We start from the raw sequence: 25754 nt of genomic DNA on the forward strand, positions 1-25754 counted from the left end.
CATAAAAATAATGATAGTATGACTTGATTGAAGAGTCAAGGAAGAATATATGCATGCCTGGTTTCGTTTGAAAGAAAAACGAAAAGAACGAGACGATCCGGCGCGGAGGAGGTGGAGCACTTTCTTTTCTTGCTTCTTCACTCGATTTTTTTCTCCTTACTCTCACTGAATTCTCACGATTTTTGGCACTGAAAATGGCTCTGGTTTTCGGTGATGGAGAGGAGAAATAGTGGTTAGGGGAGTGAGGGAAATGGTTGCAAATATAATGGGGAATGCAAGACTAGGTCTCCATTTTTTTGAATTTTGAATTGTGGGTGGCTATCAAATAATTTGTTGGTGTTTTGTTGGAGGCTATGACCGATTCTCTCATACTCTACAAGGCTAGGATAAGGTTGATTATTAATTAAATGGTGCTCCAAAAATAAAAGGATTATCCTCCTAATTAAATACAAAGAAAGGGTCAAAGGTGGTAAATTGTCAAGGAATGTTCTAGCAACCAAGGGTGGCCGAAATTCATCTAATAAATGGAAGAAAATATTGTTTAGTTAGTAAATTTTTAAACCTTAAGAGCCTTACCTATCCTTTAATTAATTTAGTGAACTAACCCTTTAATTAAGGAACTTAAATGAATTTATTTTCTACTCACCTCAAGTAACTTAAATAATTTCATAAACCTCCTTTTAACTTAAATTAACTTACTTGCTAGCTAAATAAATTCCAGAAATATTTTCTGAATCTTAAATTTTTATCTCTAAACTCCAACTCCAGTCCGGCCTTACTGAAATAACTGAAAGGATAAAAATTTAAACTACTACGTAAAATAATTAAATTTAAATACTCATGCAATAAAAATCATTTTAATTTAAATACTAGAATTATGCATGACTTATACGTAGTCTAAGTTATGGGTTCTACAGCTTGTCCCTTGCCCTCTAGCTTGAAAAGCTTGCCTCCTTAACTGCCGTTCCTTTTCAATCTCTTGTTCATCGTGCTCGGCAAGTAAAGCTCTATCAACGATGTCTTGATAAGTAATCACTTTTGCCATATGAACATTCCGTCGAATTTCTGGTTTCAAGTCACGAAGGAAATGTTCTCCTTTGTCTTTATCATTTTCAGCAACGAACGGAACAAACACACATCCTTCTTCAAATTTCAATATATACTCAGCCACAGACAAGGAATCTTGTCTTAACTCAAGAAACTCTTTAACTTTCTTCGCTTTAACTTCTCTTGAAAAATACTTGGCATAAAATAACTCTTTGAACTCATCCCATTTTAACTCGCGAACATTGACAGTCACTTTCGTAGCTTCCCACCAGATGCGAGCAGGTTTGACTAACATAAAGACAGCACAACTAACCTTGTCTTGATCAGTGAACTTCAAGTAATCAAATATAGCCTCCAATGATTTGATCCATTCAAGAGCTACGAGTGGATCGGCACCACCTATAAACTCCGGAGGGTTCATATGTCTGAAACGATCATATGTACCATCTTCAGAACTTTCCGTTGTGCCTAGAACTCTTCCACGACCACGACCCTGAGTCGAGGTATGCATGCTCAGTAACTGCTGGATTTGCTCACCATGAACCTTCGCTTGTTCTTTCAATAGCCTTCTAAATTCATCTACAACTTTTACCGTCTTATCAATGGGAGTGGTCCTATCGTCCCCTTCAGTAGTCTTTCGCTTGAGAGGCATGTCCTACACATAAGCTCACATTTAAATAGATAGGAAAGAAGAGTACATCAATGGCAATGAAATGGAATCAATTCTCAATGTTAAAATCAATAGATGCAGGATCGAAACCATACCGGATTGTCCTAGATAGAAGAAGTCATATATGGTACGAAGAACTTTCGCTCTGATACCAATTGAAACGACCCCCTCTTTCATGACATTTAAATTTAAAAAGAAAAACATACGCGGAAGCATTAATATTTGAAAGGGAAAGAACAATATCTCATTTAACATAATAACATTTTCAAATTTAGTTTACATAAACATTAACTTTTGTATCATCCAAAAGAAAACCAAAATTCAACCTCATTCACCCCATAATTCATTTTAGCAAAATACATGATTAATTAAACTTCTCATGTTCACCATAATAAAAAATAAAAGTGACATGAACAAACAAAATCTTTCTCATTGCCTTTTATATGACTTCTCCTGTCTCGGACAATCCGCTTCAATCCTTTTTATCACCTGCATCACATGACATTAACTGGAATGAGATAAAACTCAGCAAGCAGAAAGCTGAACATAACGAATACATATACATAGGCTTGGCTTGAAACATGGCTATAGCAATGGCAATGAACAATGAATCAGTGGCAATAAACAATGAATCAATGACAATAAACAATGAATAATACCATCTTCAATAAACATTAGATAACAAAGAAAAATAGATGGTATTTCATGGCATGAGTTAAAGGAAAGAAAATGATAGTTCTGTGACCTGTGACCTGTGGATAGTATCTCTTTGATATATAAATATATCAAAACTGTGAGAGATACTCATAATCATGTGATTGGCCAATGACATGCATGAATTACTATCATTCATTGGCTTTAATCATAGGAAAGTTCATTGAGGCATTTTCACAAACACTTGGTAGAAACAATGAAATATTAGCTCCTTTGTCAATGAATTCCTTGATAAGCTTTGTACAATGAATACATAACAATATATATATATCAAATATATGCCAATGGAAGGAGCTAATTAACAATAAACATGGCTTGTATACATATAAATATCATGTGAGCATAAAAAGGAAGCTTATACTTACAACCCACAATCACTTTGGTTGCTATGATATTCTTTGAATGATTCCTACAACAATAATCACAATAATATCCATAAATCATTACCATTAATCCAAGGAATCAACAATTTAACTTAACCCATCATCCCTTCAAACCCTTCTAACTCCAATAATAATAGAACCCTTACCTTGTAGCTTGAAGTCTAAGGTAGGAGACACTACAAATTCCACTAGAATCCTTGAAAAATGAAGTAGAGAAGTGGAGAAATTTGGAGAGAAAAAAGGCATGAATCGATTTAAAGAAAAGGAAGAAGGATAGAATGAAGTAGAAACCTCTAGAATCATGTTATAAGCCTTCAAAACTACCAAAAATGTGTTTAAAAACACACTTCTCGCACAACTAGCGCCGCGGCGCCACTTGATTGGCGCCGCAGCGCCCCAGCTACGGCGCTGCGGCGAACGCTGCAACGCCAGGGCCTTCGGTGCAGCGCTGCCTCCTAGCGCTGCGGCGCTGTCCCCTGCACCCAACATGCCTTCCAAAACACTATGAATCCAATCATTACCCAAACCATTCAATACCAATGAAATTAATACCCCAATACATCATCAATTCATCCAACACAACCATCAACAAAACTCATTCATTTCCATAACCAACACCAACATAAACATAACTCCAAACAATAATCATAAACCATAACCATAAACAATAACCATAAATAATCATCTTCAATAAAAATGACCACCATGATCATTAAAATATCTATAACCATACCTTATCACAATAAATCATGAATCACACCATAAACTATAACATGATAAAAGGTCGGGATATTACAATTTTTCTTTTGTGGGTTTGAAACCGGATACAGCAATTTTGGTCAATCACAAGTTGGAAAATAAAAGTATGCTTTTTCAAAAGAGTGAAGTAGGAAAATATGTTCTAGAATTAATTTTTTTGTTATGTTTATGATTTTTATTGTATTTTTTTAATCATACATACTTATCAGTTGTAAGATGTTTAAATGTTGATTGATATTTAAAATAGTTATTGTCTATATTTATTGGTTATTGATGCTCACGGAAAATTTAGGATCCGCTTCCAGCAAGTGTCACTAGTCCAGACGCAAGTTTCGAAATTACCCTGAGCCTGAAATCACGAATAAGATCATTACAAGGGGGCAGAGAGGGTGTCCCGTCGTACTCTCCCACATTTGACTGTCGAAAATTTGGAGGAAGCCATTCTTCTAAAATGACGAGCGAAAAATGGCTTCCTCTCTTGGGTGCTGGCGCTCTGCTTCCCAACTGCTGTCTCAACATCCGTATTTGCCTTCACATCTCTCCCATCTCAATATTCTCTCCACTTGGGAGGGGCTGTGTCTCTTCGACCCTGCTTTGATGGCCTTCAGCATTTTCCTCTCGCTCCTGGCGAGTGGCAAAATTTAGGATCCGCTTCCAGCAAATGTCACTAGTCCAGACGCAGGTTTCGAAATTACCCTGAGCCTGAAATCACGAATAAGATCGTTACAAGGGGGCCGAGAGGGTGTCCCGTCGTACTCTCCCACATTTGACTGTCGAAAATTTGGAGGAAGCCCTTCTTCTAAAATGACGAGCGAAAAATGGCTTCCTCTCTTGGGTGCTGGCGCTCTGCTTCCCAACTGCTGTCTCAACATCCGTCTTTCCCTCCACATCTCTCCCATCTCAATATTCTCTCCACTTGGGAGGGACTATGTCTCTTCGACCCTGCTTTGATGGCCTTCAGCATTTTCCTCTCGCTCCTGGCGAGTGGCCTGTTCTTCAGCAAACATAGATTCCTGGTTCTTTCTCATGGCTTCCTCTACTGTTTGGGTAATAAATCGGCCCAATTGTTCCAAGGTCAAGTTCACCACGTTCTCATTGGGACGAGGTTGCTCGTCTGTCGTCTCAAGACGAGGCTGTTCGGCTGTCGTCTCAAGACGAGGTTGTTGGGCTCTCATCTCAGGACGGGGTTGTTCCTACCTCGTCTCAACATGAGATTGTTCGGGTCCCATCTGAAGACGCGACGATGCTGAGTTAGCTCTTCTGTTCCCTCTCCTACCTACCATCTCTAAGCCTCAACATCCGTATTTCATTCCACATCTCTCCCATCTCACTATTCTCCCCACTTGGGAGGGGCTGTGTCTCTTCGACCCTGCTTTGATGGCCTTCAGCATTTTCCTATCGCTCCTGGCGAGTGGCCTGTTCTTCAGCAAACATAGATTCCTGGTTCTTTCTCATGGCTTCCTCTACTGTTTGGGTAATAAATCGGCCCAATTGTTCCAAGGTCAAGTTCCCCACGTTCTCATTGGGACGAGGTTGCTCGTCTGTCGTCTCAAGACGAGGCTGTTCGGCTGTCGTCTGAAGACGAGGTTGTTCGGCTCTCATCTCAAGACGGGGTTGTTCCTGCCTCGTCTCAATATGAGATTGTTCGGGTCCCATCTGAAGACGCGACGATGCTGAGTTAGCTCTTCTGTTCCCTCTCCTACCTATCATCTCTATGCCTCAACTCAAAATTCCCACAGACGGCGCCAAGTGATACTCACAGGAAATTTAGGGTCCGCTTCCGGTAAGTGTCACTAGTCCAGACGCAGGTTTTGAAATTACCCTAAGCCTGAAATCACAAATAAGATCGTTAGAAGGGGGCCAGGAGGGTGTCCTGACGTAGCCCCTCCGACGCTCAAGTCAGAGACTGAGGATAAATGGGGTGAGCAGCTAAGGTCGCTGCTGAAAACAATATAGTGAATGAATAATCATACGCTCAAACCTGGTATTTATAGGAGAATACCTGGACTGCTCATGAGCCCTTCACCTGTGGACCCTAGAGATGGGCCGGGAGTTTGGGCCTGATCTTGATGGGTTCATCCATGAGGTATCAGTTATAATAATAATTGTTATTTTTAGATTATTTTTTTTACATGTTTATATATTTTATATTCGAAATATATTTTAAATAATAGATTAATTAATAGGTAAAAAAACAAAAAAAAAATCTAAAATTTAAAAAAGACATCGTTTTTAATATGTTATAAAAGCGTTGTCTTAGATTAAAAAGACAACGGATTTTATCCGTTGCCTTTGTGTAAAAAAAAACGTTGTCGTTAGTAGTGTTGTTAAAAGTCCGTTTAAAGACAATATATAAAAATCGTTGTCTTTGACAGAAAAGAGAACGGTTTCTATCTGTTGTCTTTGAGCGGACTTTTAACAAAAATGCTTATGACAATATTTTTTTTCTATCCGTTGTCTTTTTGCATTTTTGTCGTAGTTATGATGCATGATTGTAAGGGCAAAGTACAAATACCTAAATATCATTCGATCGATAATTCAACTAGCCACAAACAATTATGCCGCCTTTGAGACGGTCAAATTGTTGGTAGTTAAAGACTTCTTGATTAATACATGTGTTACAAAAATAACTCTCATTCACACACATTAAATAACATAAAAAAAATTTGGCCAAAGATATAATCAACACATTTGATCTCACACCATCACGAATAAAACCCTTCATTTGAAATTTTAGTTTTAACTCAACAATGCCGCCGTAGGGATTTGTCAAAATTAAAATACAACAAAAATTCTATCATTAAAGACCTAGCCTTGATATTGAATAAAAATGGACACCACCTGTGGGGTAACAAAATCAAAGCGTTAAGAGACGTCATTTTAAATCTCACGTTGCTAAACCAACAAATTGAGACCAATAAATAAATGCTCATTATTTGATGGGTTAGATAACTGATACTCCAGGTTTCAATAATCATATTATTAATTAGACATTACATATCGTAATAACCTAGGAATATAGAATTCTTAATTCTATAATATTTTAATTAATTATATCAAAGTCCATTAAGTACTTTAACTATTTAGTATATTGAACTTGTACTCCTACAAGTTCATTAAACATATTTCTCACTATATTTAATTTAATATTTAATAAACCCAACTTTTGAGTTTGATAATTTAAATTCTCAAATTTTATAAATTCAACTCCTTAAATTTATTTTCTCCAAATTTTAAATATCATAAACTCAACTTCTTGAATTTACTATGTCATAAATTCAATACATTGAATTTATTCTTTCAAAATTTAATTATCATAAATTCAACTCCTTGAATTTATTGTATCATAATTTTATATAAATTCAACTCCTTGAATTTATTATATCAACGGGAACAAAATGATCCATTGCTTGTGTGACCCTCAATGGTTCAAGGATACAGCTAGTCGTGGGTTTACAACTCTTTGTGATTCAGGAAAATTTTTTTATTCGGGCTTACCCTAATTTGCCCACATTCTATGCACCAACATTTGATCATGAGAATGTCATAAACCATTTTCTGATTAAACACATCGAATCATGGTAAGAGCGTCTAGTAGCATCGCTCCATGATTCCCTAGGTATCACTGATAGTTCATGCAAGAACCAGTCGGTAATGATTAACGTACAGTACGGTCCATTCATCTCACATATTCCGATCGAATCTGCAACCATTTGTTCATCGAGGGTTGCATATTAGATTCGATAGCTATGTGATACAATCATGAAATATTCATAGTGTCATCGCATGCACAACTAGAGAACTTTTTCCCTAATGTACATCCCACACTCCGGCCAGATATTTCATGCACTATTATTTCGTTAGATCATATAGAATATCCACACCTGTAGATGAGCAGTGAATTTCCGACTACAATGCACCCGCTCCAACATATGTTGCAACTGCACCAAACCTGGCCACCTTGTGGCCCTCGCAGAGTCGGTAAACGAGTCGAAGCACAATCCTAGCATGCAGAGCCTCAGTGTTGTCCCGGGTCGTAAGGACTAATCATGTACAATCACAACCACAGACTTTTCTTCTCGATAAATGATAACCACTTGGAAAGTCCGAGGGAGGGTTGTTCATTACAATCGTATGATTACTCATCTGTATGATTGGACATCTCTATGTCCTTACCATGAAACACGGTACACAACATCACAGATGCTAGTCTCAACCTCAAGTGGCCTTTATCCTTATTTTTAGGCGGCGGAATCGACTAGGAACGAATTTAGAATATACAGTGTTTACAAATGAGTTTCAAGATCGAATTATGATTCATTTGTATCAAAGTATAAGCAAAGACTTTATCTTTGCCGATTGCATGGTTATACAGATAAATCAAAATGAAACCATAAAAGTTAAATTATATTAAAATAAAGATTGTTTATTACACTTGAGTCAATAAATTCCCTAGCCAACCGTTGGCTTGCAGGACATTTACTCTAACAATCTCCCACTTGCCCTAGAGCCAACTACCCATAAAATTTAATAACATTGTTTCGCGATGCTTCTCAAACAATGATCCTGACAAGGGCTTTGTAAGTGGATCAGCAACGTTATCTGCAGAGACGACTCTTTCGACTAATATATCTCTTCTTCCAACAATCTCCCGGATGATGTGGAATTTCCTCAATATATGTTTGGATCACTGATGAGACTTTGGTTCTTGTGCTTGTGCAACGGCACCAGTGTTGTCGCAGTATACGAGGACTGGATCAACTCCATTAAGAATAACACCCAATTCTTGGATAAAATTCCTCAACCAAACTGCCTCTTTGGCTGCAGCAGATGCATCAATATATTCAGCTTCAGTGGTAGAATCCGCAACGGTGTCTTGTTTGGAACTCTTCCAAGATACAGCCGCACCATTAAGCATGAATACAAAACCAAAGGTCGATTTCGAAAACTTTAAAATATTTTAAAGTATTTAACCTTTCTATAATTACATTGATTATCAAAACTTTAAAATATTTTAATAAAACAGTTCTATTCGGATACTTGGTGGTTGAAAACTTTAACAAATACTACAAATAAATATGTTACACCAATCAAGCGCAACACACGTTTTTTTAATCAAATAAAACTTAAAGCCTGAAGGAACCAAATTCTTTAATAACGATCAATCATACATAAATATGAGTACAAACTGTAGATAAAATATATTATAATGTTTCGCAACACATGTTTCTGATACCAGTTGTTGGTATTTTATATTCGACGCGCGGTGGAAATATGTGAAAAATAATATTAAACAGCTTAAAAAAATTTCACAACAAGATTGAACAAAGAATCTGGTTTAAATCTGAAAACTTTTACAAGTTCTCTTACAAATAAACATGCAAACATTATAATATAATAAACGCCAAAAATATATTAGACTCGTTATCAAAAATCTTTGGATACTTAAGTCTGTGTATATGATTCAATTCTCGGGAATTTTTTCAGTAACACGATTTTCCTTACTGATAATCACGGGAAATTTAGGGTCCGATTCCGGCGAGTGTCACTAGTCCAGAAGCAGGTTTTGAAATTGTCCTGAGCCTGAAATCAAGAATAAGACCGTTAGAAGGGGGCCAGGAGGGTGTCCTAGCGTAGCCCCTCTGACGCTCAAGTCAGAGACTGAGGATATATGAGGAGAGCAGCTAAGGGTGCTGCTGAAAACAATATATTGAATCCTCTAACTGAACACTCAAACCTGGTATTTATAGGAGAATACCTGGGCCCTTGATGGGCTTTCCATGTTGGTTGGAGATGGGCTAGGGGGCCCAACATGTGGTCTGGGCCTAGTGGGCCCATGGGGTATCACCAGTCTCCCCTTCCCGAGTCGAACTGAATCATAGGTTCGAAGTTCGATTAGTTGCATTGTCCTTGGTTTGCAATATGCGAGTTGTGCAGTTTTCCCCTGCTGCTCACAGTATTCTCCATAAGTTTGAAAACAAATCAAATCACAATCCTGCCCTGAAGGGAAAGATCTGGTCCGGACTTTCCATCTAGCACATCCCTTCTCACCTACGCCCATTCTCTCCTCACCTGCTACGCGCCCCTTGAACAATACCCGCTGCCTTGCACGCCTCGCCATCTCACTTGTAGCCACACGCCCTCGCCCGACATCATCTCGCACCTACCTCACCCCACGGCTAGCAGCACCTCGCCCCACGAGCTATCGCCCTTCCTCATCTATCCTCGCTTCGACACGCTAGTAGCGTTCACCCAGCGCTCGCCCAGCACCCCTGCCACGCTCGCCCGAGACTTGCCCAGCGCCCACCTGGCCTAGCCTCGCCTCAGCACTGCTCCCCGCTCGCCCCACGTCGGTCCACGCTCGCCCAGCCTCGCCCCAGCGCTGCTCCACGCTCGCCCAACTCCAGCTCGCCCCACGTCTCTCCACGCTCGCCTAGCGTCGGCTCGCCCAGCGCCAACCTCGCCTAGCCTCGCCCTAGCGCTGCTCCACGCTCGCCCTACGCCAGCTCTCCCCACGCCGCTCCACGCTCGCCTAGCGTCGGCTCGCCCATCGCCCACCTCGCCTAGCCTCGCCCCAGCGCTGCTCCACGCTCGCCCCACGCCAGCTCGCCCCACGCCGCTCCACGCTCGCCCATCGACACAAGCTCGCACAGCTGCTCGCCCATCGACACAAGCTCGCCCGGCTCCGTGACCTGACCGGGCAGGTCGATCCCCGTAATTTTCGCAGCGGCAAACATCGTTCGCTCTCGACAAATCAAACAAATTTTTCTAACACAGTATGCCCTTATCGCCCCCATCTTCAAGGTATTCTACTAAACTCTTGAAGAAAAATAATTTACACTTCCCCGCGCCCTTAACTCCTCTGCTAAAATAGTCCTTACCAAAAAAAATAAAACTTCAACCTCCTCACTCTCTAAATCCCCTGCTAGGCGATGCCTTAGCAGGAAAATAAAACTTCCATCTCCTCACCTTGTGACTCCTCTGCTAGGTGATGTCTTAGCAGGAAAAAATTTAATTTCCAACTCCTCACCCTCTGACTCCTCTACTAGGCAATACATTAACAGGAAAATAAAAATTCAACACCTCCACCCTCTAACTCCTCTGCTAGGTGATATCTTAGCAGGAAAATAAAAATTCACCACCTCCTCCCTCTAACACCTCTGCTAGGTGATACCTTAGCAGGAAAATTTAATTTTTCTCCACTCCAGCTCTGCACCTCCGCGAGGCGATGCCTTAGCAGGAAAATAAAAATTCACCACCTCCACCCTCTAACACCTCTGCTAGGTGATACCTTAGCAGGAAAATATAAAAATTCAACACATCACCACCTCCACCCTCTAACTCCTCTGCTAGATGATACCTTACCAGGAAAATAAAAATTCAACACCTCCACCCTCTAACTCCTCTGCTAAGCCGGGCCTTAGCAGGAAAATAAAAATTTAACACCTCCACCATCTAACTCCTCTGCTAGGTGATACCATAGCAGGACCTTTAACTCCTCTGCTAGGTGATACCTTAGCAGGAAAATAAAATTTTTCTCCAACCATCACCCTCTAACTCCTCTGCTAGGCGATGCCTTGACAGGAAAATTTAATTCTCCTCCTCCTCTCTCTTACTCCTCTGCTAGGCGACGCCTTATCAGGAAAATAAAATTTTTCTCCTCTCCTCTGCTCCTCTGCTAGGCGATGCCTTAGCAGGAAAATAAAATTTTTCTCCTCTACTCTGCTCCTCTGCTAGGCGATGTCTTGACAGGAAAATTTAATTCTCCTCCTCTCTAACTCTGCTCCTCTGCTATGCGATGCCTTAGTAGGAAAATAAAAATTCTCCACCCTCACCCTCTAACTCCTCTGCTAGGCGACGCCTTAGCAGGAAAATAAAATTTTTCTCCAACCATCACCCTCTAGCTCCTCTGCTAGGCGACGCCTTAGCAGGATAATGAAAATTCTTCTCTTCCCCAACTCTGCTACTCTACTAGGCGCAACCTAAGCAGGAAAATTCAATTCTCCTCCTCTCTAACTCTGCTCTTCTGCTAGGCGATGCCTTAGCAGGAAAATAAAAATTCTCCACCCTCACCCTCTAACTCCTCTGCTAGGCGACGCCTTAGCAGGAAAATAAAATTTTTCTCCAACCATCACTCTCTAACTCCTCTGCTAGGCGAAGCCTTAGCAGGATAATGAAAATTTTTCTCCACCCTCACCCTCTAACTCCTCTGCTAGACGATGCCTTAGCAGGATAATGAAAATTATTCTCCTCCCCAACTCTACTCCTCTACTAGGCATAGCCTAAGCAGGAAAATTTAATTCTCCTCATCTCTAACTCTGCTCCTCTGCTAGGCGATGACTCAGCAGGAAAATAAAAATTCTCCACCCTCACCCTCTAACTCCTCTGCTAGGCGACGCCTTAGCAGGAAAATAAAAATTCTCCACCATCACCCTCAAACTCCTCTGCTAGGCGACGCCTTAGCAGGAAAATAAAATTATCACTTCTCACTCTGCTCCTCTGCTAGGCGATGCCTTAGCAGGAAAATAGGAATTCTCCACCCTCACCCTCTAACTCCTTTGCTAGACGACGCTTTAGCAGGAAAATAAAAATTCTCCACCCCCACCCTCTAACTCCTCTGCTAGGCGATGCCTTAGCAGGATAATGAAAATTCTCCACCATCACCCTCTAACTCCTCTTGTCACGAATCCTATCCAGAGGAACATGAGATGAGAATTGTCCTCTGTCCCTAGCTTTATCATCTTCTCTCTCACCCGTACTTCTCTTCCTACCTCCTCTCTCTGTCCCCTCACCTCTACTTCCTCCTGGTCGCTGCTCCATCCTCTTGTGTCGTTGGGCATCTTCTAGATTCACATACTTTTCTGCCCGAGCTAAAAGATCATCATAGCTCGATGGAGGTTTCTTGACGAGCGATTTGAAGAATTCGCCTCCTCTCAGTCCCTAGGTAAAGGCACTTATCATGATGTCAGGGGTCGCCGCTGGTATCTCAAGCGCTGCACTGTTGAAACGTCGAATAAATTCTCGCAAAGTTTCTGCTTCTTGTTGCTTCATCCCAAACATGCTCAAATAATTTCTTTGGTGCCTCTTGCTGCTAGCGAATCTGTGCAAGAAAGCATCGGAAAAATCCTCGAAAGATCGTATGGAGTTGGGCTGCAAGGTGTTAAACCATTGTTGGGCTGACCTCAGCCCAGAAACACCCTACACTTGACTCCATCTGAATATTGATGCAACAGAGCTGCGTTCTCAAACCTTCCCAAATGCTCTTCTGAGTCAGTACGCCCATCATACTCTACCACGCTTGATTGTCGAAAACTTTGGGGAAGCCCTTCCACCAAAATGGCGAGAGAAAAGGGACTATCCTTCTTGGGGGCCAGACCTCTGTCTCCCAATTGCTGCCTCAACATTCTTATCTCCCTCCACTTCTCCTCCATCTCTGGATTCTCCCCACTTGGGAGGGGCCACCTTTCGTCAACCATGCTCTGACGGACTTCAACATTTTTCTCACGCTCCTGACGGGTGGCCTGTTTCTCTACAAACATAGATTCTTGATTCCTCTTCGTGGCCTCATCCACTGTCCGGGTGATAAATTGGCCCAGCTGTTCCGGAATCAAGTTCCCCACATTCTCATTGGGACGGGTTTGCTCGACCCTTGTCTCTTCACGATGTTGTTCCTGTCTCGTCTCGAAATGCGGTTGTTCCTGCCTTGCATCAACATGAGATGGTTCGGGTCCACTCTGAGGACACGATGATGCTGAGGTAGCTCTTCTACTTCCTTTCTTGCCTATCATCTCTACGTCTCAACTCAATTTTTCCCACAGACGGCGCCAAGTGATACTCACGGGAAATTTAGGGTCCGATTCCGGCGAGTGTCACTAGTCCAGACGCAGGTTTTGAAATTGTCCTGAGCCTGAAATCAAGAATAAGACCGTTAGAAAGGGGCCAGGAGGGTGTCTCGGCGTAGCCCCTCTGACGCTCAAGTCAGAGACTGAGGATATATGAGGAGAGCAGCTAAGGGTGCTGCTGAAAACAATATATTGAATCCTCTAACTGAACACTCAAACCTGGTATTTATAGGAGAATACATGTGCCCTTGATGGGCTTTCCATCTTTGTTGGAGATGGGCTAGGGGGCCCACATGTGGTCTGGGCCTAGTGGGCCCATTGGGTATCACTTACCAATCTTTCGAATCAACCGACGGACAAAAGTGTGGGCTGATTTCTCACAAATTTGTGGAGCAGAATTTCTAAAATAACATAGAGAGCTGGGACACCAGCATTTTGAGAGAAGATCTTTGATGATTTGTTTTGCTAAGATACGATCAACTATCCAAGAATTTGGAAAATCATTTTTCAAATGTCAAGAAAACAAATCTCAAAATCTTAAACCCAGTACAAAATTTTAACTTTTATTTTAACATAAATAAATTATCAAATATATAGTATTTGATATCCAAAAATATTGAACCATAATAGTTTAGATTCTCGAGACTTTCATCTTATCAAATTAATAAAACCAAATCTCAACAAAATTGAATATATTCGACTTTCAAAAATTGGTGATAAAAAATCTAGTATTTGACATCCAAAATTTAAACCACTTATTTTTGGAATTCTCGAGAATCACGATTCATAAAGTCAAGGAAACGAGTTTTATATTTGAATTAGAAAATCAAATCTATTTGTAATTTGAAATTATTTGACTTCCAAATAATTATAAAATATATAATATTTGATTTCAAACTATTTAAAACAATAAGTGTATCTCTCTCCCTTTTCCTAATTAATTTTTATTTATAATAAAAAAATGTCATCTTCAATAATAAACATTTTTATTATTTAATTAATTTATGAGAATTAATAATCTCATTCAAGAGTATCCATCACATTTTATGAAGATGATTAATTATCTAATTTATTAATTCCAATGTTACTCCACTAAAAAAAAAAATCGCTATTGAAAAGTGGAACGTGTTTACCCAAAAGATTTGAATAGCTTTTACATGTTGATCAACCCTTCTTCGTTCATGGTTCACAGATAGAGTGAGGCTAAATTACCGTTTTACCCATTCATTTGCCTCAAGTACCATTGATCTACTAGTTAACAGTGAACTCATTATCTGATTATGAGTTCGAGCGCTCAAACTGCTTCGTACCAAAACTAACACTCAAGGAAACCATTTTAGCATCCTTTCGGCAGTTAACGATTCCGGGGACCCTCCGTCTTCGACCTGTTTGAGCTGCTAATGGAGTAATGGTTCACGACTGCAAATGATTTGTACCGGTTGACACAACGTGGATGAAGGTTGCGTCTTCGCAAAAACAGATAAAGATAGAGACGCAGCGAATGACGAGTAAGAGGATCTTTAAGTCTACACCAAAAGATAATAGGAAAAGAAAACCTTATCGGGATGGCCGATTTCTTCTTCTCTTCCAGTGATCGACCTTTCAGGCTTCCCCTCATCTACGAGTAACAATTTGGTCTGCTGTTTAACTTTGTCATGGTCCCAAGGATTGTTGGATTACGTCTTCCTTGTGGCATTTTGCAGGATCATGCAAAAAGCCTAAAATTCCAGTTGGAAAAACTGAAAGAACTCACTGTGAATTTCTCGCCACAGTAAAAACAATAGGTGGTGAACATAAAAACAGCTTTTGAACAAAATTACATCAAACTTGGCAATCAAATGAGAACCACTAAAACTCCAAGCAATACATCCAAACGAGTCTTTACATAGCCCAATGAATCAAAGCATAATACAACCAGTACTAACTTTGGGTACGAGATTACATAACTAAAACAAATCTCGGTATCCCTGTAATATATACCAAAACAAGGCATACATGGTCATCCTTTATTCATTTCACAAAAACAGAAAACACAGAAATAGTACTTGTAATCAAGTGAATTCTAAGATGTTTTAACCGGACCATCCTCTCTGAGAACCTCCAGAAGAGTGCCCATTCAGCCTGTCGAGTACGGCATTGAAATCAACAGGCTGACCACTCTCTTCCAGCCTTTGAATGACACCGACAACATGATCGCCCCTATAACCCATGCTAACCAATTTCTCGATCAACTCGTTGTAAGGATGATTGCGGGTGGACTGAGAGACAACCATGTTAGCACCAGGAATGCGCTGTGCATTCAGAGGGATACTGGAAGGAGGATAAGCACCTTGCTGAAAATGAGGCTGTGGGAGAGCATGATGCGCCCTTCCTCCTTCACCATCAAACATCATATAAGGAGCTCCAGGGGGAAGTGCTGGGCGAGACCCACTATTCATGAATACATCTCCTGATTGAGCAACATAACCAGTCTTGAGATTTTGAGATGAAGGCTGTGGTTGAATTGGTCTGCCAGCAGCACCGTAACCATATGGTAATGCATCAGGACCAACCGAACCAGGTTGAGTTGCACCTGCGTAGGACACTTGCACTGGCATATTATTGGGAATCATATCTGCAGGAGACTGATTTGATTGATTAGGTAGGTAGGATGAGTAAATTGCTGGAGAAGAGGACCTAATTTGTGTTTGCATAACTGGTTGTTGGGGTGGTTGAACAGGTTGTGGTTGTGGCTGTGGCTGTGGCTGTGGCCACTGCTGCTGATATGGAGGTAATGACTGAACCTGGGGCCCCTGGTTAACCTGAGATTGTGTTGGCTGTGGTGACATCCTAGAGAAATCTTGAAGATGAGCTTGTGCGGGTATATATTGAGTCTGAGATGGATGAGATGGGACAGGTTGATTATTCATTTGTGGGGGTAAGTAATAAGTTTGTACTTGTGATTGTGGCATAGTTTGGGAAGGCATAGATGGAGGTGCCATAGATGGCTGCTGATACTCAACTGGTCGGGCAGGGAGAGACGGTGGAGGAATCGCTTGGTGTGGTACAAGGGCCAATTGCAGACTTTTGACATCAGATGAGTTCTCATTTTTCTTTTCTTCAGAAGCAAGAGGAGAAGGTTTCTCTTCGTTACGTGCAGCTGAAGAAGAATCCTTCTGTGCAAGCTGAAGCTTAGCTAGTTCCTTCTGGGTATCAGCCAGTTCCTGTTTATCCCTTAAGATCTGCACAGACCTGTGAACCTACATGTAAAACAAAATAAATACGTCATTAAAATTAACAGAGTAATAGTGAAACAATGCTTATGACAAGGTTGCCACTAAGTATGAAAATGGAAATAAAGTTGGAGCCAAAAATATAAAGGTATAATTTAGTGGGTCAAAACATATGAAAAAGAACATAATCTGCACTGTACTGATGCACCATAACTCCGATCATTTAGCAAAGAATCCTATCCTAGAAGTTCTCAAAATTTCCAGAATATACTATTCACATATCACACCAACCTCAACATATGAAAGACTCACATCGTGTTTAATATAAGTGAAGATGCATTATAGCAATACACGCAGATTAAGAAACATACCTCCTGCATGTTCTTTTCTAGAGACTTCAGCTTCAACTCTGACTCTTCATGATCACGAACTAGGTCGGTGCGCATTTCTCCAATAGATTTGTCAAGATTATAACAATACAATTCCAACTGAGACAGCCTCGAACTAATTCCCTCGAGGAATCTCATGAGATCATCAGTGTGCTTCTTCACGGTCTTCTCAACAGTCAAGACAACATCTTGATTAAATGAAGATTCTTCAGGTGGACTATAAGTTGTAGTAGGATACACAGATGTCCTAGCCATTCTGCTTTTGTTAAACTCCTGCTTAATTTTGAGTAGAGACTCGTCACAAAGTATATCTTTTGTAAACAGTTTAAAATCAGTGATTCAAAAAAAATCAACAAATTAGGATACAATAAATGGCCAAAAGCACGACAGTTGAAATAATTTTACATGAAATCCAAGTAAGTGGCACTAAAGCGCTGTCATATCTATGCTGATGAACTCATTTCTCATCTTTTTCTCGTTGCTAATCCATCACTTAGGGTCAAACCATAACAACTTTCTTAGTTGCATGACCATAAAACTTTTACATCAAGTAAATTTAAAACACGGAATACTAAGGCGGACTTGTTCACATTATACACCCAAGTAAAACCTACGGGGTCAGTTAAAAAAGTAGGAGTGAGATAAAAAGTATTTAAAAAATAAGGACTCTGACTTTTTTTTTAAGAAACAAGGAGTTGACTTTTGATTATTACATTAACTGCGATTAAACTCTTTAACTTAATTAATTCTCCCTTTTTTTTCTCAGTCGACACACATCTTCCATCAATTAAAATTTACGAGTCTTTTTCTCCAAATCGAGATATTGAGTAGACCCAACAATCAACAATGGTCGTCCCTCAAATGGTCGACCAAAGCTTGGTCAAAGACCAAAACTTTGGTCGCCCACAAATTTTGGTCTTTGACCAAACAATGGTCGACCAAATTGCTTTGGTGAAAGACCAAAGCAATGGTCTTTGGTCAAAGACCAAAGCAAATGGTCGACCAACAATTGTTTGGTCGACCATTGCTTTGGTCTTTGACCAAAGCAATGATCGACCATTGGTCGACCAAACAATGGTTGATCGTTGTTTGGTCTTTGGTCGATCATTGTTGGGTCTTGGGTAGATCCAAGAGTGGATAGATGGTCGATTCACGTTTGGGTCGACCAAAACGTGGTCGAAATTTTCTTCTTCAATCAGTCGATCGACCAACGAAAATAAACAATAAATCAAAATAAATGTTAATATTATCAGATTATTATTACCCATTGCGTCGATTTGTGTTGAGAATTATAGTCGGAAAGGTAATGAAAATGGGGTCGACGGAGAGGATTTAGGTTGAGTCAATCGATGAGAATGAATTACTTGTTTAAAATAAATGTATATATGTAATCAAATTTAATGATGTATTTACACTTGAAACACAAGGACATTTAAGTAAATTGAGTTATTGATCTTTTTTTTTTAAATACTTCATAATGCACTCCCTTTTCCCCAAATTTCCCAAACCTACGCATGATGAAATAACTCCTCTGTGCAAAACAACCATCTTTAACAGAACGTAATCAGTTCTACCCAAAAAATAATAATATAAATAACAGTTCTCTGAGATGTAGCTAATTTCAGAAGATTCCTTGAACAAAACCCTAATTTGTATCAACCATACAAACACACAAAAGTCAACACCTAATGTAGATGAATCCTAAATCTAAACGTTAAAACCCTAACAGGAGAATAAAAATTGATGAAACAATTAAGAAACAAATAGCCCCCCTTCGCCAAGAAATTGACAGTAAGATAAAAAGACAATCCCACAGAAGTTTACCTTATTGGAATTCGTTCCGATCGAAGAATCGGAGTGGGTTCCATTATTCCCGTCCTGATTACCGTAATCCTCGTACGAGCAGAGGATGTCATCAGATGCGAAATCGAATCCTTTTGAGCCCGAATTTCCTCCCCGGCCCGATGACCCAGAAGCCATAGCTGCTGAAAATGGTAGAGAAATTCCGCACGTAGAGATTCTTGTGGAAGAAAAACGATATTAATGGGTTTGCTTTTGCTTAGCTCAGAGGATTTGAAAACGAGGGTTTGAGTAAGGATCTGTTTGGCTGACGGAACTTTATGCACACGTTTAGAATGAGGACGAAAACGTTTTTAGAGGGCAAAAGTCGTTGCACGATATCTCTCTCGTTAAAGATTTTATGGATTGAAATGAGCCATCTCATTTTATATTATTTTATTTCGGTGAAAAAGAAAACAAGTCATTAGATTCATTTGTTAAATTCTTTTGATTAGTATACTAATTTTATACATTAACAATTTGTTCATTCTTATATTTAAAAATTTGTAGATAATTTTTTGTTTAAATTCTGATTCCAAAAAAAACATAATGTATCTAGATCTAGAATAATTCAAAATCCAATATATTTTTATTATGATTTGATTGTTATATATATATAGTTCAAAAAGAGGCATACATTAAAACCACATAAGATAAGCAAATCGCAGAAATCTATTAAAACAAACCCATAAAACCAACTGAAAATTCAATATTTCATCGTGTTAAAAATTAATACATACATGTAAATATTATTGATTAATTAACTATCCGCAAGAAAAGGATCTACCCCAACATGAAGAGTACACATGAGAAGCGCGAAGGTGGATGAGAATCCTAAGGTGCTTGTAATAAGAGATGCCAATATTTTGCTGCAAAAATGAGGAACCACACCACAGAGAGGTGCCCATCCCACATAAATGTTGCCATCTTTTACTAGGAAATATGTTTGCCATGCAGCTCCAAGGCTCGTGGCACCAACCAGAATGTTCAATATCTATACATATATTTCCAAGAAAAACAAAATGAGAGAATTGAAATTTCAAATTACATAAAAAAAAATATATTAATGACGTACCACGTCTAGAAGGATTATTGTTTTCCAGAGTTGACTACCAGATGGAATGAATAAGATTCCAAAATTGTAAATGCATCCTATGCTACTTACAATTGCATAAAACCTGCATAAAAATCAATTACTTAAATTTTTATGATCTCTTCATAAATAATTAATCACCACCTTATTGCCTAAAAAAGGGACATTTATTTTTAATCAAAAATTTTGTATGTAATATAAAGATTTGAGCAATGCCAAACTACCCAAAAATCAAATTAGTACTAATGCTTGATAAAATAAAAATAAAAATAAATAAAAAGATAATATGTCCACTTATTTAGGACGGCATTAAATAGAAATTGACTTTAATTATCCACAATTAACAGGATATAGTTTATTGATGGAACAGATGTGATATTTTCAACAAGTTATACATCTACGTACCAACCAAAAAAAAAAAAAACATTATAAGTAACAGATTTGATTAAATAATCAGTAGGAAAAAATATTATACATAAAAAATACTCACATGAATCCAGTCCAAAGGTTATATTTGGCTTCGAAAATATAGGATTCTGCCTCAACTTTTTGGTAGCTTACAAACATCACAATGGCTGCAACCAAAAGCGATACCACTGCTGTTCCTCTCATTATTATGGTCAATATTGGCTTGTTTCCACCCATTAATAACAATTTTTAAACTTTAATTTCCCTGGAAAAAAAATTTTAATTTTCCTTTAACTAATATTTGGCATATAATATTTTCAAATTTTAACATTATATGTTTGATTTTTCCAGTTTTAATATTATGATCATAAGTGTGAAGATTAATAATTCGCACAAAAAATAATTTAAGAGACTATACAAAAAAAAATTAGAAGTATTTTTGAAAGAAACCTCAATACGAATGAAATAATAAGCTTTCTAAACTAAAATTAATTATAAAACAAGAAGAGAGATTACAAGGTTTCCTCTAACCTTGATAGAAATACTCGGATGAAACCTCGGATTAGCAAAGAACTACAAAATATAACAAATTTTTGAATCAGATATTAAATATTTTTTATATTAACGAAGTTTTTTTTTTATTTATAGATAAATTTGTTTAAAGAAAGGAATAATAAATACTAAATTGTGAATTGGAAATTTGGGATTTGATTAATTGGGAAAGATGATTTAGCGAAGTAAGTTTCTTTGGATGGGAAGGAAAGTGTATAATTTTATTTTTATAAAAGGATAAGAATGTGTTGGGTAAAAATTGCCCAATTCTGAACCCTTTCGGTATTGAACCTCAATCTGGCGCTTTAGATATACTCGGCCATTTTCAGTTCTGCTGCTGTCTAAACCATATTTTAAATACATAAATAATAAATAAATAGATATATACACACACACAAAATAATTATTCCCTAGTACCAAAGAAAACATCATAAATTGTGAAATACGATCAAAATAGATTTGGATCCATTCATTATAATGCATTCAACAATAATTATAAGTTTGAAAATCATTTTTCAATAAAAAATTGAAAACTAGTGGATGAAGCTGGTGATTNGCAAAAAATATAAAAATATTTCAAATAATTTAAAAAGTTACTTTTTTATATATAAAAAAAACATTGATACCCCATGACTAGGCCCAACCCAGACCCATCCCGACCAAAGTGCGCTCTTATAAATACAAGGTTGAGCGTCAAGTTCATTCATTCACTATATTGACTTTCAGCAGCACCCTTAGCTGCTCTCTCATTATATATTCAGTCTCTGACTTGAGCGTCGGAGGGGCTACGGGGGGACACCATCTCGGCTCCCTTCTAACGGTCTCATTCGTGATTTCAGGCCTAGAGTAAATTCGAGGTCTTCATTTGGACTAGCGTCACCTGCTGGAACCGAACCTTAAATTTTCAGTGAGTATCACTTGGCGCCGTCTGTGGGAAAACTTGAGTTGAGACGTAGAGATGGTAGGCCGAAGAGGAAGCAGAAAAACTAACTCAGTATCGTCTAGTCCTCAGATAAGACCCGAACAATCTCGTCCTGAGACGAGACCCGAGCAACCTCATCCTGAGACGAGGGCCGACCAGCCTCGTCCCAATGAGAATATGTGAAACCTGACCCTGGAACATTCAGGTCAATTTATTGACAAGACAGTAGACGAGGCCATGAAGAAGAACCAAGAATCTATGTTTGCTGAAGAACACGTCACTCGCCAGGAACGAGAAGAGAATGTGGAGGGTCGTCAGAGCGTGGTTGAAGAGACGCGGCCCCTCCCAAGTGAGGAAAATCCGGAGATGGAGGAGATGTGGAAGGAGATAAGAACGTTGAGGTATCAATTGGGAAACAGAGCTCCAGCGCCCAAGAAAGAGAGTCTTTTTTCCCACGCCATTTTGGAGGGAGGGCTTTCCCCAAGTTTTCGATAGTCAAGCGTGGGGGAGTATGACGGGCGTACTGACTTAGAAGAACACTTAGGGATATTTGAGAATGCAGGTTTGTTACATCAGTACTCAAATGGAGTTAGGTGCAGGGTATTCTTGAGCACGTTGTTGAAATCCACCCAGTAGTGGTTTAATAAGCTGCAGCCCAACTCCGTACGGTCTTTTGAGGATTTTTCCACTACTTTCTTGCATAGGTTTGCTAGTAGCAAAAGGCATCAGAAAATAACCGATTCCGGGGTATACAAAGGATGTATCCCCGGCCCAGAAGGATGCTTATCATCTTATCCGGACACCTCTTGAGAAGAAGCTGATGTGATGGAGATCTCAGAAATCTTTTGCTTACTCTTCTGTGGGGCTGATGGGCCCGGATCAGTGGACTTCTTCTTTTTTCCAGACTGTGGAGGGGACTCGGCCTGAGGAGGTGGGGAGGAGGCTCGCTTCTGGGTGGAGGAGGATGAGCATGCCTTCTTCTTCGCAGTGGTGGGTGAGTCAACAGGCTTCTTCGCAACAGTAGAGAAATTTCCCTTCATGTCTGTCGTGACTGCTGGGATAACGGGCTTCTTGGGTGCTGATGATGAACCCCCAGCCTTCTTCTTCGCAACCTCACGGAGCAATATGGTGTTCATGACTCTAGTACCTGCGAATAAAAACAATGAAGCAAATGAGAATGTCATCAAAGAGCATAATAAGGGAAAACGAAAAAAAAAGGATGAAAAGATGATAATATCTATCAGCATCCTCTTTCAGCTTAATTTTTGCTGGACTTAACCCGACATAGCGCATGAGATCTTCAAATAAGAGTTGGGGAATGCTAAAGCATCTATCTCCTAATACCCTCATTATGCGCATATATGTCTTATTTTTCTTAAAACTCTTGGAAAGCTTAGGCTTGGTAAAGGTAGGGTACCACTCCGTGGACAAGTCAACTCTTTGGGAGGTTGGATGAAGAAGAAGTATTTTTTCCAGTCTTTCACATGACCGGGAGCCCCATCAAAAAGCTTGTGGCTGGATCGAGATGTTAAGTAGAAATGTCTTTCTTTTGACTTGGCTAAGATGAGGAAGTAGGAAAAAGTGGTGCAATCTAAAAGAAGGTCTAAGGCCCGAAATAGCACGATGAAGCTGCATATCGAGCGAAAAGCATTGGGAATGAGCAGACTTAGATGCACTTGATAATAACTACTCAACTCTTGGAGGAAGTCATATAAGGGAAAACGGAGACCCGTATCTAAGTGGTGTTGGAAAAAAGTATAACATTTGGGAGCTACATAGGGCCGGTCCTCAGGGGTATGGATGATGATTTTGTGAGAAGAAGGAATATGCCACGAAGCCCTGAGTTTTGACTCGCTATTGGGAGGAATGTGGGACGATAGGTTGCAATACCATAAGTTATCGACGTTGGATATATTCATCTGTTGGTTCACATGACAAATTTCTTTACCAGGACGACTATGAGTGACGACCTCTTCCTCAGGGGAATCGAGGGTAAATTCAGGATATTCTAAGGAAGTCCTACTCTCATCAGACTTGCTAGACCTCTCAGAATCACTCGAGGAATTAAACTCAGAATCAGAGGAGGACATGGATTTTAAGGACAACTAAGCAAATAAGGGAGAAAACTAACCTGGATGAGGCGTGGAAAAATACTCACAGAATAAGACCGAGAGAACGAGCAGGTGGTGAGCCGAGCGACCGAGCGCTCAAGGGCGGGCTGGCGTGCGGGCGAGGAGATGTGGTGGTGGCGTGACAAGCACAAGGGCGTGTTGGGCGAGCGCTCGAGAGCTGCGCAGGGCGAGGAGATATAAAAAAGTTACTTTTTTTTATATAAACAACATTGATACACCATGACTAGGCCCATCAAGATTAGGCCCAATCCAAACCCCCAGCCCATCCGACCCAGGTACGCTCCTATAAATACTAAGTTTGAACGTCCAGTTCATTCATTCATTATATTGACTTTCAGCAGCACGCTTAGCTGCGCTCTCATTATATACTCAGTCTCTGACTTGAGCGTTGGAGATGCTACGTCGGGACACCCTCCCGGCTAGGGGTGGGCAAGATTTCGGTTAAATCAAATCAACCGACCGAACCGAGTCAATTCAAAAATTCGATTCGGTTATTTCAGAAATTAGGTTTTCCAATTAAAAAAAATTCGGTTATATCGGTTAATTCGGTTCGATTACGGTTTTTAAAATTTTGAAATCGGTTAACCAAATTAATCGATATAATAAATAATATTATTTAATAAAATTTTTATTTATTTTTTTATTATCAATTTTTGAAAATTTTTTAATTTTTAATTTTAAAATCAACCCTAATTCTAATTCTAATCAACCCTTAATTTTAAAATCAACAATATCAATTTTTATATATTTTTTAATTTTTATGTTTTTATGCATTTTTGTAGACTGTAGTGTTCAAGCAAAATTACATATATAATTAAAGTTAAATCATAATTTTTTTAAAAACTAATCGGTTAATTCGGTCGATTCTAATTCGGTTCGANGTGGGGAGGAGGCTCGCTTCTGGGTGGAGGAGGATGAGCATGCCTTCTTCTTCGCAGTGGTGGGTGAGTCAACAGGCTTCTTCGCAACAGTAGAGAAATTTCCCTTCATGTCTGTCGTGACTGCTGGGATAACGGGCTTCTTGGGTGCTGATGATGAACCCCCAGCCTTCTTCTTCGCAACCTCACGGAGCAATATGGTGTTCATGACTCTAGTACCTGCGAATAAAAACAATGAAGCAAATGAGAATGTCATCAAAGAGCATAATAAGGGAAAACGAAAAAAAAAGGATGAAAAGATGATAATATCTATCAGCATCCTCTTTCAGCTTAATTTTTGCTGGACTTAACCCGACATAGCGCATGAGATCTTCAAATAAGAGTTGGGGAATGCTAAAGCATCTATCTCCTAATACCCTCATTATGCGCATATATGTCTTATTTTTCTTAAAACTCTTGGAAAGCTTAGGCTTGGTAAAGGTAGGGTACCACTCCGTGGACAAGTCAACTCTTTGGGAGGTTGGATGAAGAAGAAGTATTTTTTCCAGTCTTTCACATGACCGGGAGCCCCATCAAAAAGCTTGTGGCTGGATCGAGATGTTAAGTAGAAATGTCTTTCTTTTGACTTGGCTAAGATGAGGAAGTAGGAAAAAGTGGTGCAATCTAAAAGAAGGTCTAAGGCCCGAAATAGCACGATGAAGCTGCATATCGAGCGAAAAGCATTGGGAATGAGCAGACTTAGATGCACTTGATAATAACTACTCAACTCTTGGAGGAAGTCATATAAGGGAAAACGGAGACCCGTATCTAAGTGGTGTTGGAAAAAAGTATAACATTTGGGAGCTACATAGGGCCGGTCCTCAGGGGTATGGATGATGATTTTGTGAGAAGAAGGAATATGCCACGAAGCCCTG

At 39.5% G+C, this 25754-nt stretch overlaps 2 protein-coding genes across 2 annotated transcripts; both read right to left on the reverse strand.

Moving 5' to 3' along the window:
• Positions 1-15236: 15236 nt before the first annotated feature.
• Positions 15237-19134, reverse strand: LOC140988017 (uncharacterized). The gene is made up of 3 exons (XM_073456855.1): positions 18841-19134; positions 16999-17289; positions 15237-16654 (listed from the first exon to the last, which is right to left on the reverse strand). The coding sequence occupies exons 1-3, from the start codon at positions 18994-18996 to the stop codon at positions 15488-15490; spliced, it is 1614 nt and encodes a 537-aa protein (XP_073312956.1). The 5' UTR covers positions 18997-19134; the 3' UTR covers positions 15237-15487.
• Positions 19135-19615: 481 nt separating this feature from the next.
• LOC140988323 (CASP-like protein 1C1) lies at positions 19616-20593 on the reverse strand. The gene is made up of 3 exons (XM_073457354.1): positions 20439-20593; positions 19931-20033; positions 19616-19849 (listed from the first exon to the last, which is right to left on the reverse strand). Exons 1-3 carry the CDS (start codon positions 20591-20593, stop codon positions 19616-19618), a joined length of 492 nt encoding a protein of 163 aa, XP_073313455.1.
• Between the last annotated feature and the right edge of the window lie 5161 nt (positions 20594-25754).

The sequence above is a fragment of the Primulina huaijiensis genome, chromosome 11 (genome assembly GCF_012295235.1).
Source record: "Primulina huaijiensis isolate GDHJ02 chromosome 11, ASM1229523v2, whole genome shotgun sequence".
Taxonomy (NCBI): Eukaryota; Viridiplantae; Streptophyta; class Magnoliopsida; order Lamiales; family Gesneriaceae; genus Primulina; species Primulina huaijiensis.

Excerpts from the sequence above, each read along its gene's own strand:
- LOC140988017 (XM_073456855.1), bottom strand. The coding sequence starts at position 18,996 with ATGGCTTCTGGGTCATCGGGCCGGGGAGGAAATTCGGGCTCAAAAGGA. Across the intron at positions 17,290-18,840 it reads TCGGAACGAATTCCAATAAG|GAGTTTAACAAAAGCAGAAT; the intron begins GTAAACTTCTGT and ends AAAATTAAGCAG. Across the intron at positions 16,655-16,998 it reads TAGAAAAGAACATGCAGGAG|GTTCACAGGTCTGTGCAGAT; the intron begins GTATGTTTCTTA and ends TTTTACATGTAG.
- LOC140988323 (XM_073457354.1), bottom strand. The coding sequence starts at position 20,593 with ATGGGTGGAAACAAGCCAATATTGACCATAATAATGAGAGGAACAGCA. Across the intron at positions 20,034-20,438 it reads AACCTTTGGACTGGATTCAT|GTTTTATGCAATTGTAAGTA; the intron begins GTGAGTATTTTT and ends ATTTTTATGCAG. Across the intron at positions 19,850-19,930 it reads CAATAATCCTTCTAGACGTG|ATATTGAACATTCTGGTTGG; the intron begins GTACGTCATTAA and ends ATATATGTATAG.